The sequence below is a fragment of the Carcharhinus amblyrhynchos genome, chromosome 6 (genome assembly GCF_965287045.1).
Source record: "Carcharhinus amblyrhynchos chromosome 6, sCarAmb.v2.hapA, whole genome shotgun sequence".
Lineage (NCBI taxonomy): Eukaryota > Metazoa > Chordata > Chondrichthyes > Carcharhiniformes > Carcharhinidae > Carcharhinus > Carcharhinus amblyrhynchos.
This window is the reverse complement of record NC_137329.1, coordinates 125523282-125540783: the sequence shown is the minus strand read 5'-3', so window position 1 is coordinate 125540783 and position 17502 is coordinate 125523282. Positions and strand designations below refer to the sequence as shown.

At 44.1% G+C, this 17502-nt stretch overlaps 1 protein-coding gene across 1 annotated transcript in view; it reads right to left on the bottom strand.

The window, feature by feature from the left end:
• Positions 1-17502, bottom strand: part of LOC145344388 (uncharacterized) — a 68762-nt gene that overhangs the window by 19500 nt on the left and 31760 nt on the right. The window contains exons 8-10 of the mRNA XM_080191516.1: positions 15249-15351; positions 12043-12163; positions 7-154 (exon numbers count right to left, since the gene is read on the bottom strand). Of these exons, the coding sequence (XP_080047642.1) occupies positions 7-154; positions 12043-12163; positions 15249-15351 (372 nt within the window). The remainder of the gene's footprint in view (positions 1-6; positions 155-12042; positions 12164-15248; positions 15352-17502) is intronic.

The following is a 17502-nucleotide window of genomic DNA, read 5'->3' as shown; positions in this document are numbered from 1 at the left end:
ACTTACCCATACTGAGCTGTGTGGAGGTATATTCCCTCCGCTGTTGGCAATGTGTACTGTGCTTCAATGATCTCATCATGGGCTACATCCAACCACTCGTACCCACTGTGAATCTGCCACTGGAAGGCTTTCTCACCCAGACTGCTCTCTGCAGCTATCAAAGTAATAAGAAAATATTAACTTATTTATACACACAAGGCATCTTTCATACTTCACATTGTCTCAAATGTTTTATTACCAAGCTTTGTAACATTGGAACTGTTTCAGGCAATTTGAGTACAGCACGGTTGTAACGGCAAGATAATATTATTATTGATCTTGGATTTATTGTGGGATAAATATTGACAAGGGATCCAAACTCATCTGGTCTCCTTCAAAATACACCAGGGATTGTTTTCTTTCCAGTGGAGATGATTTAATGTCTTATCCAGAAGGTAGTTCTACAGCAATCCCTCACTGGGGGGTTAGGCTGAAATTCATACTCAAGGCTTCGATCGACTTTCTAGTTCAAAGGCAAACGTGCCAATAACTGAGCCACGTTTGACACAATCTGCATTGCTGATGAGATAGTCATTGGACCGTAACTTTGGAGCTCCAGGGTGTCATAGCTGGCAGGGGGTAACAGAACCTCAGAGACATCCCCTGAGCTGGGGAACTCCACCCCTCTGTTTAGGATGTTCCCAGGTAAGGTTTGTACAGTAATTGCCCTGCATTGGGAACCAACTGAAAATGTAATTTTAATCGCAAACTTCAGATGATTCTGATCGAGGATAATTACCAAGAAAATATTAGAGTTAAAACCTCTTCTAGATCCTGGGGAACTGTTGTGCACAGCTGCTCTGACATTCCCCCAACTCCCAATGTTCTCTCTACACCCCACCCCCACCACCCTCCCTCAACCATTCCTCTCCCCCCCCCCATCAACTACTTTTGCCCCCAATGCCACCTGCCCCCAAATTCCCAGGGGCACCCCCCTACTCCCCAGCTTCCCCTCCCCCTAGGGAACCCCCTTCCCTCCCACACCTGACTTCCCCAAGTCCCCTCCTGACCATGGCTTGGCCTGATCTGACTTGACACCCTCTCACCCCAATTAACCATCAACCCCCCCCCACCTCCCAAATGGTTAACAAGGTCAAGCTGCCATTTTGCACTAATACTGGGCTCAGGAAGTAACTTTGCATTCTCTATTTTATAATCATTCACACGTTTGCATCTAGAATTACTGTATAATTAGTCTATAGCCAGAGGCAGATGATGAAATAAGTCAGGAGCCTTGCTGTACAACTGAAGAATAAGTCATTAATCGAGCAGTTATTAAGGCTTAATTTAACTTAGAGAAACGTGAGGTGATGCATTTTTGTCGATCGAACCAGGGCAGGACTTACTCAGTTAATGGTAGGGTGTTGGGGAGAGTTACAGAACAAAGAGATTTAAGAGTACATGTTCATAGCTCCTTGAAAGTGGAGTCACAGAGTGGTGAAGAAGGCATTCGGCATGCTTGGTTTCATTGGTCAGAACATTGAATACAGGAGTTGGGACGTCTTCTTGAGGTTGTGCAAGACATTGGTGAGGCCACACTTGGAATACTGTGTACAGTTCTAGAAAGGATATTACTAAACTAGAAAGAGTGCAGGAAAGATTTACTAGGATGCTACCGGGACTTGATGGATTGAGGTATAGGGAGAGGCTGGATAGGCTGGGACTTTTTTCTCCGGAGTAAAGGAAGCTTAGATGTCTATAAAATAACGAGGGGCATAGACAAGGTAGATACTCAATATCTTTTCCCAAAAGTAGGGAGTCTAAAACTAGGGGGCATAGGTTTAAAGTGAGAGGGGAGAGATACAAAAAAGTCCAGAGGGGAAATTTCTTCACGCAGAGGGTGGTGAGTGTCTGGAACAAGCTGCCAGATGTAGTAGTAGAGGCGGGTACAATTCTGTCTTTTAATAAGTGTTTAGACAGTTACATGGGTAAGATGAGTATGGAGAGATATGGGCCAAATGTGGGCAATTGAGACTAGCTTAGGGATGAACAAAAGGGGTGGCATGGACAGGTTGGGCCGAAGGGCCTTTTTTCCATGCTGTAAACCTCTATGGTTGGCTAATATGCTACTGTTAAAAGTTCACATTTTGCTTTAGGCGCTGTCTGGGGGACAGAGAGCACTCGGACACTGTCCTTGACTGTCTAGGGCAGGTGATAAGAGAATAAATGAAATATCAATCAAATTCAGGTAAGGAAATGTCATGAACTGTTTCATTGTTTAACTTCATGAACGTAAGTGGCTAAACCCAATAAAAGTAACCCAGTAACAGCAATGACAAACTGGCCGATGGCAGCGGGCGTGATTTGTGATGATATAATGCTAATTCAAGGGTTAAGAAGTTGCTTTAGAGAGGCAGCTTTTTGCTGGGAACTGCTCCCTGGGTCAGGGGTGGGGGTGGGGCTGTGGTCAGGGTGGGGGTGGGGGTGGGGGTGGGGGTGATGGCGGGGGTTCTGCAAATCTGTCAGTTTTGGAAACCTGTGGGAACTAAAACCTGCAGCTGTGAATCTGATGAAGAGTTCCCACCCAAAATTCACAAATTTCACAGATTGCCTGACCCTGACCTTTGACCTGTCCTCTCTTTTGCTTCCCAGGTCATTCCACAGGGCCTTCCTCTTCCTGTTTCGAATCAGGACTCGCCGGGGGTGAATTTGGTCTTTGGTCCAAGGCTGAAACCTGTGAAAGTCAGCCTGTCCTAAACTCACCAACTTGTCCCTTCCCCAAGTCCCAAACTCTTTATCCTGCCACTCCCTCCCCTAGAAAAACCCAACGCCAACTATACACCTACAACATGTTGCATTTATATAGCACCCTTAACATGGTAAAATATAAAAAATTAAATGTACTTGTTAATTTTCAAACCTATGAGTGTTCTGGAGTGTGTAAATAGGGAGGAACTTTAGCTATTGGTGAGAAATGGAAGGCACAAATTTATGGTGATTGGCAAAGAACCACAGCAAGTGGTTAGGACCCAGGCCAGAATTTTAGTTCCTGCCATCCATTGGAATTGGAGCAAGTGGGGGGGGTGGACACTGGAAAGGTCCTTATCCTCGGTTTCAGGATGAACAAGGCCGTAAAACCCCACCCGCAGTGTCTGAGAGGGTGCGGTGGAGGCAGATTCAATCCTGACCTTAAAAGGTGAAGTAAATAAACACCCAAAAATGAAGATAAATGTGGGGTTTCAGAGAAGGTGCAGGGGAGTGAAACCAGTTAAATCACTCCCACTAAGATCTGGCAAGGACTCAATGGGCTGAATGGCCTCCTTGTGTGCCACAACTGTTCTACGATTCTCCGTCACGAGGCGTTTCGCTGGAATGTTATCAAACAAAACTTAACAGCCAATCACAGAAGGAAACATTAGCGGAGGTGACGATGAGTTTGGTGAGTATTTTTGAAGAGGTTTTTAAAGAATTTCAAAGCTGAAGGTTTCAACAGCTACTAGCACCAGCTCCAAATCCCCCCAGCTCCCCAATGCTTGTTGATCTGGGTGTATGGTGGCACAGTGCTGCTGCCTCACAGCACCAGGGAACGGGTTTAATTCTGGCCTCGGGTGACTACCTGTGTGGAGTTGGCATGTTCTCCCCATGTCTACATGGGTTTCTCTGGGTGCTCTGGTTTCCCCCCCGAGATATGTGGGTTAGGTGGACTGGCTTTGCTACATTCTCCCTCAGCGTCCCAAGCCGTTTGGTGGACTGGCCGTGGTACATGCTCAGGATTATGGAGATGGATGGCAGGGTTTGTGTAACATTATCTTTCGGCGGGTTGGTGCAGACCCGATGGGCTGAATGGCCTACCTCTGCACTTTAGAGATTCGATGGATTAACCCATTATCCTTCTCCAGGTACAGTGACCACAGATTCCCATTGGATTATGTTGGGAATAGTTGTAATTAAATAAACTAGGCTTGTACTCGTTAGAGTTTAGAAGAATGAGGGGAGATCTCATTGAGACATATAAGATGATGAATGGGATGGGTAGGATAGAGGTGGAGAGACTCTTCCCGCTCAGAAAGGACAGTAGGACTAGGGGGCACAGCCTCAAGATAAAGGGGGGGCGGTTTAGAACGGAGTTGAGGAGGAACTTCTTCACTCAAAGGGTGGTGAATCTCTGGAATTCTCTGCCCGTTGAAGTGGTGGAGGCTGCCTCGCTAAATATTTTTAAGAAGCGGGTTGATGGGTTTTTGATAAGAGAGGGGATTAAGGGTTATGGGGAGAGGGCGGGAATGTGGAACTGAGCCACGACAGATCAGCCATGATCTTGTTGAATGGCGGGGCAGGCTCGAAGGGCTAGATGGCCTACTCCTGCTCCTATTTCTTATGTTCCTATGTAATTGCTTGTTGTAGCTTTCTGCAGTGAGGCTGACTCATTCTCACCCCCCCACCCCCCAGTGTCTGAAAGAGGTGCATTGACCCAAACAGGTGCCGGAGTGTGGCGACCAGGGGTATTTCACAGTAACTTCATTGCAGTGTTAATGTAAGCCTTACTTGTACCTAATAAATAAACTGTATTTTTACTTTTTAATACCTGGTTAAACAATGGACGCGCCTCCCCTGCTCACCAGGTCCTGGAGTGGGACCTGAGGCAGACAGCCAGCTCCCTCTCCCAGGCTTCTGTTTCAGCAAAGCGGGGTCAGACTGTAAGGAACAAGCTGAGAGCCGGAATTCCAGCGAGAGGGAGTTTGTTGCCGGAGGTTCGGGAGAATCCCATTTTCCCATATTATAATTCAATGGGCTGGAGCTGAGATTTGGCTCATCTCAAACTGAGCACCTCTTACATGTTGTTCTCACAATCCCAAATCACCAAATTCACCCAATGTTCTCCATACCTTCTGAGCTGAAATAACGTTCCATTAATCCAGGAATTGCCGGGAGTTCTGACCAAGAGACGGTTCCAAGTTACTTTCACTTTCCTATTCTCCGCTTCCTGAGATCAGTTTCATTTCTGCTCCTTGTGGGGTGTGGGTTAAAGGGCCGGCTGCTCCTGACCTCACTGGGATTCTTGCTGAGTGTACAATTTGCAGAGTCTTTGGAAAAGCCAGTTCGCTGTTGTCGAGTGGATCAGAGTGAAATGAATGACGTTATTAAAAAGCTTCTTCCTTCCTGAGTTTTGTCACGGAATCCACCCCCCTTCACCCACACGGAGGCTTAGATTCATTTCGTTGAGACACCATTTCCTGAACTCTCACCATTGCCAAGGCTCACTGGTCACCTGTTATTTACTTTCCAGGCTGTTCTTACCCTCAGAAAAATATAATCACAAAAGCCTGGCAGAGTGGGTTAGCCCTGCTGCCTCACAGTAAGAAGTCTGACAACAGCAGGTTAAAGGCCAACCCATTTATTTGATAGTAAACTCACAAGCTTTTGGGGTTTGCCCCTTTGTGAATGGAGATGAATGGAGAGTTCTGGCCTCAGACAGCTTATAACAGCACAGACAGTTTACAGATTACTGACTAGTATGCGAGTCTTTACACCTAACCTGCTATTCAAGTCTTAAAGTGGCCGACAATGTGAGTGGAAACAGCATTAAACACAGGTTAAAGAGATGTGTATTGTCTCCAGACAGTACAGTAAGTGAGATTTTGCAAACCCAGGCAAGTCATGGGGGTTACAGATAGTGCAACAAGAACCCAAGATCCTGGTTGAGACCGTTGTATTTACCCCAGTCCAACACCGGCATCTCCACATCATGACTACTATCTGCCTCACAGTGCCAGGGGCCCAATTTCCAGCTTGTGTCACTGTGTAGCGTTTGCAAGTTCTCCCCATGTCTGCATGGGTTTCCTCCGATCTTCTGGTTTCCTCCCACAGTCCAAAGATGTGATAGTTAGGGTGCATTGGCCATGCTAAATTCTCCCTCAGTGTACCCAAACAGGTGCCGGCGACTGGGGGATTTTCACAGTAACTTCATTGCAGTATTTTTTTTGATTTATTATTGTCACATGTATCAACATACAGTAAAAATATTGTAAGCCCATTTGCGACTAATAAATAAACTTTACCTTTAAATTCGAAGGAGAATTTCAGGAGGGACATTTTCACCCAGAGAGTGGTGAGAATGTGGAGCTCATTCCCACAGAGAGTGATTGAAGTGAATAAAATGCATACAGTTAAGAGGGAGCTGGATATAAACACGAAAGAGGAATAACAGGAGGGTGTGTGTTGATGGAGAGATGGTGTGGGGGTGAGAGGATGCTCGTATGAATCATGGACCATGAAAACAGAGATAACCAAGAGCACAGTTAGTTGAACAAATGCTCAGGAAAAATTTGTCTCCAACCTCCTCAGGTAATGGAGATCAGTCCCAGAGTTTACACAGAACAAGTATTGATAGAATTTCACAATGCCAATTTTAGTGATAGATCCATCTGTGCACTCAGGCCGAGTTTCTGTTGGATTACTGTGCAGCTGGAGTACTGTGTGCAGTTTTGGTCGCCGCACTTGCGGAAGGATATTTTGGCCTTGGAGGGAGTGCAGAGGAGGTTTACTAGGCTGATACCGGAGATGAGGGGGTTGGACTATGAAGAGAGACTAAACAGACTGGGTCTGTACTCGTTGTAGTTTAGAAGGATGAGGGGGGATCTTATAGAGACATGTAAGATAATGAAGGGGATGGATAGGGTAGAGGAGAAAGATTCTTCCCACTTAGAAAGGATGGCAGGACTAGAGGGCACAGCCTCAAGATAAGGGGGGGGGCAGTTTAGGTCAGAGTTGAGGAGGAACTTTTTCACTCAAAGGGTGGTGAATCTCTGGAATTCTCTGCCCGTTGAAGTGGTGGAGGCTGCTAAATATATTTAAGTCATGGGTAGATAGGTTTTTGACAGACAAGGGAATTAAGGGTTATGGGGAGAAAGCAGGAAAGTGGAACTGAGCCACGACAGATCAGCCATGATCTTATTGAATGGCGGGGCAGGCTTGAAGGGCTAGATGGCCTACTCCTGCTCCTATTTCTTATGTTCTTATGGATTACTGGCTCAGTTTACTGAGTAAGAGCAGCCTCTGAGGAAATTCATGGTATGAATCTTTTATTCGAGGTATTTCGCTGCCACCGCATGCCTCCTCATTTGATATCATACAAGAAGAAATTGGATGACTATTTGAGAAGTAAAAATACGAATCAATGTGGGGATAGTTCCTGTTGGAGAGCTAGCATCAACATAGTGTTGGGCTGATTGGCCTCTCTGCTGTTTATCTTTGACATTACAGACTTGCTCAGTGAAATGAACATTAAACTTGACAGATGGATCTAACGGGGACTGTCAGATTTATATTTGGAGTGGGAATTCCAAAGAATTTTTAATTGCAGTTTTGCAGCATCTTGCAAATATATCAAGTGGGTCAGTAACCAGAGATCCAGGGTTTAAAATCATTGCCAAAAAATAGAGGGTAAATAGGAGGGAATGTTTTTGCACAGTGTTAAGATTTGGAAGGCTCTACTTGCAAGAATAGTGAAGCTGATTGCAGCAGGATGTCCAAAAGGCAACAGGATATTGAAAGGGGCTAATTTACAGGATATGGGAGCTGATACAGGAAGGTGGGGCTGTTTCTGTGCTGTAGTGTTTTATGATGCTGTGTATTACAGAGACAGTGGTACAAGAACAACAACACGATTTCATTTCAAGTTTATTCACATATAAAACACCAACATTGCACAAAAAGATGAGGACTAATTTAACACAAAAGTCAGCGATTACATTCCTGATATCATTACCTATCTCTTAAACCTTTGGTGCTAATATATATTTTTGCTTTGAGCCACCTATAGACCAGCCCACCATTCACCCCACAACAGTCTCAGGCTAAGAACATTGGGATAGAATAGGATTATGGTTATGTCGTTGGGCTAATAATCCACAGGTTTAGATTAATAGCTTAGTTCTAATCTCCCTTTGGCAGTTTGAGAAACTGAATATAGTTTAAAACATCTGGAAATGACCAGGAGGTTTCGAGGTTATTGTTCATCAATGTCCTTTAGAGATGCAAAGTTGCTGGCTTAGCGGCTATTTAACCCACTGATACTGCAGGGAGTTCATGGAGACTGAGGCTAGCACTCCAACCACTGGACAGACAGCAGCTCAACTATCACTCAATTTTAACCCCGTCAATAAATGCCAATCTAAGTTTACTCTGCATGTAACTCTTTCCTTTATTGTTGTAAACACTGCACTCAATAATAACTTTACATTTTCATATTATATCTTTAATATTGCCTAAAGTCCCACGGAGCTTCTCAGAGGCACAATCTGATGAGAATTAATCATATAAGGAAACATTAGGACATGAGGCCTGTAGTTTAGTCAAAAAGATAAGTTTTAAGGAATGTCCTAAACAAAAGATAAAGGAATTGATTCTTGAGAACTCCTTCAAGAACTCCCCATTGTGTTTGAAAGCCAATCTCTACTTGCTGGAAGTGTAGTCAGTGCGTAAACTTGTACAAGTGTCTCTTTTTCAGAGTAAACAGTGGACAGGAAATCAGAGACATTCCCTGATTTTGTCTGAAATAAAGGCACCTTGTTTCTTATCCCCACCCCAAGATTTCCCAGCTAGATTTTTAAATAATTTTTCAAGAGATGTTTTTTATTGCATAAGGTCAAGGAAGGCAGTGCCAGAAGTTTGGCAGTTTTAAGATTTCAAAAGTAATTAGCAAATACTAATGTCCATTATTCAGCACGGGTATCGGTAGAGAAGTCTGACTGTTACTCAAAGCTGCATCATCAATTATTGTCGTAAAGCACCTTTTCCACTGCTAGGTTGACACAGGCACCTGTTTAAATGCAGCTTACAGAAACAGGGAAATCCGGCGAACACAGCGTGTTGCACCAGTGGACAGATTCGTCTGCTTCATGGCTGAAAGATTAAAACAAGATCATTAAAACATTCAAACTGGATCAAAAACTTTAAAATTCAAACTGAAATGAACATTTGTGCCACACAAATAACAGGCAATGGCTTTCTCTGACAAGGAGGAATCTAACCAACAAATCCTTGACACTTAATGATATTACCACAGCTGATCCCCGACTTTCAACATCCTGGGGGGCTTACCAACATCCTGGGGGGCTTACCATTGACCAGAAACTGAACTGGACCGGCCGCAGAAATACTGTGGCTACCAGAGTAAGAAGTCTGACAACACCAGGTTTAAGTCCAACCGATTTATTCGATAGTAAACTCACAAGCTTTCTACTATCAAATAAATCGGTTGGACTTAAACCTGGTGTTGTCAGACTTCTTACTGTGTTTACCCCAGTCCAACGCCGGCATCTCCACATCACGGCTACCAGAGCAAGTCAGAGGCTGGGAATTCTGTGGTGAGTAACTCACTTTGATTTGATTTGAGTTGATTTGATTAGATTTTTTATTGTCACATGTATTAACATACAATGAAAAGTATTGTTTCTTGCAGGCTATACAGACAAAACATGCCGTTCATAGAAAAGGAAATGAGACAGTGCAGAATGTAGTGTTACAGTCATAGCTAGGATGTAGAGAAAGATCAACTTAATGCAAGGTAAGTCCATTCAAAAGTCTGACAGCAGCAGGGGAGAAGCTGTGCTTGAGCTGGTTGGTATGTGACCTCAGACTTTTGTATTTTTTTCCTGAAGGAAGAAGGTGGAAGAGAGAATGTCCAGGGTATGTGGGGTCCTTTCTCCCTTACTTCCTCACTCCCCAAAGCCTGTCCATCATCTACAAGGCACAAGCCAGGAGTGTGATGGAAAACTCTCCACTTGTCTGAATGGGTGCAGCTCCAACAACACTCAAGAAGTTTGGTACCATCCAGGACAAAGCAGCCCGCTTGATTGACACCACATCCACAAACATTCAAACCCTCCACCACCAAGACACAGTGACTGCCGTGTGGTTTAAATTAATTTTCACCAACTTCTACAGAAGTAAAAATCAGGAAGATGTGAAAGGGGAGGATGATTTATTTCTCATCTGCTCTACATTGCAGATAAACATCCAACCTTCTGAGATTGAAGTTTTTGAAATTGATAAGAAATAATTCATATTACAGAGAAGAAGGTGCTGGAAGTCTTATAACGCATCAAGGTAGATTAATCCTGGGACCTGATGAAGCGTATCCCAGGACATTGTGGGAGGCCAGGGAGGAAATTGCAGGTCCCCTAAGCAGAGATATTTCAATCAGAAAAGACTTACTAGGATGCTACCGGGACTTGATGGATTGAGTTATAAGGAGAGGCTGAATAGACTGGGACTGTTTTCCTCTGGAGTGTAAGATGTTGAGGGGTGACCTTATAGAGGTCTATAACATAATGAGAGGCACAGACAAAGTAGATAGTCAATATCTTTTCTCAAAAGTAGTGGAGTCTAAAATTAGAGGGCATGGGTTTAAGGTGAGAGGGGAGAGATACAAAAATGTCCAGAGGGGCAATTTTTTCACACAGAGGGTGGTGAGTGTCTGGAACAAGCTGCCAGAGGTAGTAGTAGAGGTGGGTACAATTTTATCTTTTAAAAAGCATTTAGATAGTTACATGGGTACGATGGATGTAGAGGGATATGGGCCAAATGTGGGCAATTGGGATTAGCTTAGAGGTTTTTAAAAAAAAGGGTGGCATGGACAAGTTGGGCCGAAGGGCCTGTTTCCATGCTGTAAACCTCTATGAATCTATGACTCTATAATTCAAACAAGATATTAGTTATGTGGTTACATTTTGTATTTCAGACTTTGAAATGACCAGAAAGGTTTTTATTCAAATCAGTGAGGGAATTCATAAGAACATAAGAAATAGGAGCAGGAGTAGGCCATCTAGCCCTTCGAGCCTGCCCCGCCATTCAATAAGATCATGGCTGATCTGCCGTGGCTCAGTTCCACATTCCCGCCCTCTCCCCATAACCCTTAATTCCCTTGTCTACCAAAAACCTATCTACCCGTGACTTAAATATATTTAGCGAGGTAGCCTCCACCACTTCAACGGGCAGAGAATTCCAGAGATTCACCACCCTTTGACTGAAGAAGTTCCTCCTCAACTCCGATCTAAACTGCCCCCCCTTATCTTGAGGCTGTGCCCTCTAGTCCTATTATCCTTTCTAAGCGGGAAGAATCTCTCTACCTCTACCCTATCCATCCCTTTCATTATCTTATACGTCTCTAGAAGATCCCCCCTCAGCCTTCTAAACTCCAACGAGTACAGACCCAGTCTATTTTGTCTCTCTTCATAGTCCAACCCCCTCATCTCCGGTATCAGCCTATTCATGCAGGATGACAGAATGGTGTAGTTCTGAGGTCAATATCTTTTTTTCCCTTTTCTGTGATCTGGCTGACATTGGCTAGGTCAGCATTTTTATTGCCCATCCTTGAGAAAACTGAACTGGACCATCCTTATAAATACTGTGGCTACCACAGCAGGTTGAAGGCTTGGAATCCTGCAGACAGGAACTCACCTTTTGACTCTCCAAAGACTCCACAAGGCACAAGTTAGGAGAGTGATGGAATACTCCCCACTTGCCTGGACGAGTGCAGCTCCAACAAGAAACTTAACACCGTTCAAGACAAAGAGGTCCACTTGATTGCTTCCTCAAGCATTCAAACCCTCCACTACCAACAAACAGTGATAGACATGTGTCCCATCTACAAGATACACAGCAGGAACTCATCAATGTTCCTTAAGCAGCACCTGTCAAACCCATGACCTCTACCATCTAGAAGGACAAGAGCAGCAGGTACTTGGGAATTCTACTGTCTGCAAGTCCCCCCCCAAACCACTCATCATCTTATCTGGGAAATATATCACCGTTCTTCAATGTCGCTGCATCAAAATCCTGGAACTCCCTCCCTAACAGCACGGTGGATGTACCTACACCTTCGACTGCAGCCATTTAAGGAGACAGCTCACGATCACCTTTTGAACAGCAATTAAGGAGGGGCCAATAAATGTTAGTCAAGCCAGAGGCGCCCAGATCCCGTAAATTAATTTTAAAACAGATGAGGTTACATCATAGAAACATCATTTAGTTGAAGCGTTTGGCATTCCCAAGACCACTTACCCGGGAAGTCCAGTTGGAATCTGTCATTATTAATAAAGAAGGTCATACAGCCTGATTGGTTCTTCAAGTATTCAGCTTCAATCTCTTCACTGCTCACTGAGGATTGTGCGTTTGTTCCTTTCTGTTGGATATCGGGAAAGTCAGAAAACACGCAACATTAAAAAGTCCTTTAACTGCCACGACCTTTATGTTACTAATATTGTGCAAGATTGGCCCACCTCGCTTAACCTGCTCTGCTTCATTCTGGTTAGCTAGCCAATCAGTTCCTCCCACTTCTAAAAACTCTCCAATATCTACCTGGTCTGATCAGACGCTTAAATGGAAATGTTTGGGGAGGGTACAGGCTTACCTCCCTTATGATTGGTCGGTTAGTCATTGGCTACTATTGGTGGATTTCATTGCGTCTCAGTGGGATTAAGATCTGAGAAACAGCTATCATTTGTCAACCATCAGAGTGGACAAACTCATGGTGACTAACTGTCCAAGCACAGGAGGCCATACCATCACCTGTACACATCAAGAAAAGAACATAAGAACATAAGAAATAGGAGCAGGAGTAGGCCATCTGGCCCTTCGAGCCTGCCCCGTCATTCAATAAGATCATGGCTGATCTGTCATGGCTCAGTTCCACATTCCCGCCCTCTCCCCATAACCCTTAATCCCCTCTCTTATCAAAAACCCATCAACCCGCGTCTTAAAAATATTTAGCGAGGCAGCCTCCACCACTTCAACGGGCAGAGAATTCCAGAGATTCACCACCCTTTGAGTGAAGAAGTTCTTCCTCAACTCCGTTCTAAACCGCCCCCCCTTTATCTTGAGGCTGTGCCCCCTAGTCCTACTGTCCTTTCTGAGCGGGAAGAGTCTCTCCACCTCTATCCTATCCATCCCATTCATCATCTTATACGTCTCAATGAGATCTCCCCTCATTCTTCTGAAACCTGGGTACTTTGTGTCAATTTCCAGCCCGTATGGCTCACAATGTTGGAGGGTGTGAGGAGGTGGGGGGGGAGTGCCTGGTAGGACTGAGATTCGGCATTTGGGTGAGGACTATTGGATATTTTCCCAGTCCCTGGTTGAACCTGTACATCACCAACTTTGGCTGACATATCACATTCCAATGGCGCTAAATATACACAGAGCAGCTGCGGCATCTGTAGGGCAAGGCACATTCTTACTGTGGGTGGATTCCTGTCAGAATATCGGGGGTGGATTAGAATGTGGAATTTGAAACACAAACAGGTCAGCCATGAAAGACAGAGCAGGCTCGAGGAACTGAATGGCCTCCTGCTGCTCCTAGTTAGTATGTTTTGTATGAGTGTATCTGTAGACTACGTTTCAGCTCTTTTTAATCATAAGCTTCATAAAACACAAACTTTGATCACAGAACAGTTAAGGATCAACAAGGTCACCTATGTGCAGATCCACAAGAGATGGGTGAGATAAATGAATATTTCTCATCAGTATTTACTGTTGAGAAAAGCATGGATGTTGGGAAACTTGGGGAAATAAACAGTGATGTCTTGAAGAGTGTACATATTACAGAGCAGGAGGTGCTGGAAGTCTTAAAGGTAGATAAATCCCTGGGACCCGATGAATGGCAGGGCAGGCTCGAAGGGCTAGATGGCCTACTCCTGCTCCTATTTCTTATGTTTTTATGTTCTTCAGTGTATCCCAGGACATTGTGGGAGGCTGAGGAGGAAATTGTGGGTTCCCTAGCCGAGGTATTTGAATCATTGATAGTCACGGGGTGAGGTGCCTGAAGATAGGAGATTGGCAAATGTTGTGCCTTTGTTTAAAAACGGCTGCAGGGAAAAGCCTGGAAACTACAGGCCAGTGAGCCTCACATCTGTGGTGGGTAAATTGTTGGAAGGTGTTTTGAGAGACAGGATCTACAGACATTTAGAAATGCATGGACTGATTAGGGACAGTCAGCATAGCTTTGTGAGTGGAAAATCATGTCTCACAAATTTAATTGAGTTTTTTTTGAAGGGGTAACCAAGATAGTTAGATGAGGGCAGTGCAGTTGATGTTGTCTACATGGATTTTAGCAAGGCCTTTGACAAGGTACTGCTTGGTAGGTTGTTCCAGGGTGAGGTCTCTAAATGGATACAAAATTGGCTTCTTGACAAAAGCCAGAGAGTGGTTGTGGAGAGTAGTTTTTCAAACTGGAGGCCTGTGGCCAGCGGTGTGCCTCAGGGATCAGTGCTGGGTCCACTGTTATTTATCATTTATATTAATGATTTGAATAAGAATGTAGGAGGCCTGGTTAGTAAGTTTGCAGATGACACAAAGATTGGTGGCATAGTGGACAGTGAAGAAAGCTATCCCCAAGTGCAACAGGATCTTAATCAATCAGGCCAGTGGGCTGATGAATGGCAGATGGAGTTTAATTTAGACAAATGTGAGGTGATGCATTTTGGTAGATTGAGACAGGACAGGACTTACTCAGTTAATGGTAGAGCGTTGGGGAGAGTTACAGAACAAAGAGATCTAGAGATACATGTTCATAGCTCCTTGAAAGTGGAGTCACAGGTGGACAGAGTGGTGAAGAAGGCATTCAGCATGCTTGGTTTCATCGGTCAGGACATTGAATACAGGAGTTGGGACGTCTTGTTGAAGTTGTAGAAGACATTGGTAAGGCCACACTTGGAATACTGTGTACAGTTCTGGTCACCCTATTATAGAAAGGATATTATTAAACTAGAACGAGTGCAGAAAAGATTTACTAGGATGCTACCGGGACTTGATGGATTGAGTTATAAGAAGAAACTGAATAGAATGGGACTTTTTCTCTGGAACGTAGGAGCTTAGGGGTCACTTTATAGAGGTCTATAAAATAATGAGGGTCATAGACAAGGTAGATAGTCAATATCTTTTCCCAAAGGTAGGGGAGTCTAAAACTAGAGGACATAGGTTTAAGATGAGAAGGGAGAGATACAAAAGTGTTCAGGGGGGCAATTTGTTCACACAGAGGGTGGTGAGTGTCTGGAACAAGCTGCCAGAGGCAGTAGTAGAGGCGAGTACAACTTTATCTTTTAAAAAGCATTTAGATAGATGGGTATGATGGGTGTAGATGGACATGGGCCAAATGCAGGTAATTGGGATTAGCTTAGGCGTTTAAAAAACTAAGGGCGGCATGGACAGGTTGGGCCGAAGGGCCTGTTTCCATGCTGTAAACCACTATGACTCTGTGAACAGTTACTTACCAGTCTTTTGTAGTCATGCCAATTGTCATGTTTTCCTGAAAACTGCCACTTGTATTGCTGGTGTTGCCCGGAGAAGTTCAAATGACTCATTGAGTCCGAAAGACTAAACATAACACAGCAAAAAAACTCAGACTTTAGAATACTGCCAGCGATGGACCTCCCGCTAAAAACCGGAAAATAAATCCCACCTTAAACTAGTGAAGAAAGAGCCAGCATTGACACACAGGCCTGTGGAACACTGCAAAGGCCTGCGGCAGTGACATCCTGGCTGGAGTTGACTAAGTCAAGATGAAGATTTCAAACTCATTGTGTTGAGAAAAGGGAAAAGAAAGCAATGGAAATCAGTGAGTACAAGCTGAGGAGGGTATTCTGAAGGTCCAAGGGTTTCTGGACTTTATAATTAGAGTCAGCAAATATAAAACCAAGCAAACTAGGCTCAACTGTTAAAGAAGAAATTCTGGTTTGGTCCCAGCTGAATTATTGTGTTCAAACCTTGGCACCGTATTTTAAGAAGGATGTCTTTAGGGCCCCCTAAAGAAGATGCCAGGAGATCTACTGGAATGGTGCCAAGAATGAGGCACGTCAGTTATGTACCTCACCTGGAGAAACTGACATTTGTGTTTCTTTTGTGACATTAGTGTCCCTTTAAGAGATTGTTTTTTTTTAAATCATTATCTCTGCAGCTCACAGTCTTAGATGATGTCAATGTGGAAGGAGAACTATATTCTTAATTAAAATTCGTTTGATAAAAGCTCCCTAGTGGGTCATTTGAATCACACATGAAGTGAAACATCTCATGTTTATCCGAACCAAATTCAAGATTCAAAACTTATGATCCAGATGGGCTCCATAAAACACTTTGAAGTTTCTGACCTGAACCATAACACTTCAAACAGGCAGCTCAAGAGGAAATTTAATACAGCTATTCACAATTCTGAGGTGCCATGATAAGAATAAATAAGGAGAAATTGTTTGTGGGGCAGAAGGGTCATTAACCAGAGGTCACAAATTTAATCTGATTGACTAAAGGACTGAGCCAGTTGTGATCTGGAATGAATTGTCTGAAAGTGGAGCGGAAGCAGATTCCATTGGAATTTTCCACTGAATCAGAGAATGGTTACAATATATGAGGAGGCCATTTGGTCCCTCACGCCTATGCTGGCTCTCCAGAGGAGCAATTGACTTGGTGTCACTCTCCCAGTAATCCAGCACATTCTTCCTTTCCAGACAATTATCCAATTCCTTCTTGAAAGTCTCGATTCAACCTGCCTCCACCACACTCTCGGACAGCACATTCCACATCCTAACCACTCACTGCGTGAAACAGTTTCTCCCTATCTTCTCTATCCAGACCCTCAGGATTTTCAGCAGCTCTCTCAATTCTCCTCTCAACATTCCCTTCTCTGAGAGAAACAATCCTAACTTCTCCAATCTATGTAACTGAAGTTCCTCAACCCTGAATGGTTTCCACACTGCCTCTAATTCCTTCACTTCCTTCCTAAACTGTGGTGCTCAGGACGCAATATTCCAGGTGAAGCTGAACCAGTGTTTTATATAAGGTCAACATAACCACCTCACACAACAACTGAAATCGAGGCTACAAAGAAGACATCAAAGAGACTATTCCCTTTTAAACTGGTTAAGATAAAGCCAAGGCAAAAATGGAAAGGAGAGGAAAGAAACATGTCTTTGGTGGTTTGACGAGAGAATCAATATCAGCATAATATTCCGAATGGTCACCTCTAATGCTGAATCATCCTGAGATTTGATGATTAAATGGTGGGAAGGTTGAATGAGCGGGAGAGAATGTGGCTGCTGGAACTCGGACGATTTGAGAATTTATGACACTAAAACAGACCTTGTAACACAATGCGTCCACGCAGTGTTTATACTGCACGTGGATCCCCGTAAGAAGTCTCAACATCAGGTTAAAGTCCAACAGGTTTATTTGGAGCTATGGACTTTCGGAGCAACACTTCTTTCTCAGGTGAGTCCTGATGAAGGAGCGGTGCTCTGAAAGCTCGTGATTCCAAATAAACCTGCTGGACTTTAACCCGGTGTTGTGAGACTTCTTACTGTGCCCACCCCAGTCCAACGCTGGCATCTCCACATCATGGATCACACACTGTCAGCATTTTACACAGAATGGGTTTTGGGAGGTTCGTGAGTGTTGGGGAAGAGATCTTCACAATACAGTAGAGAAGGAGGCCATTCAGCCCATAGAGTCTGCACCAACTCTCCAACGGGGCATTTT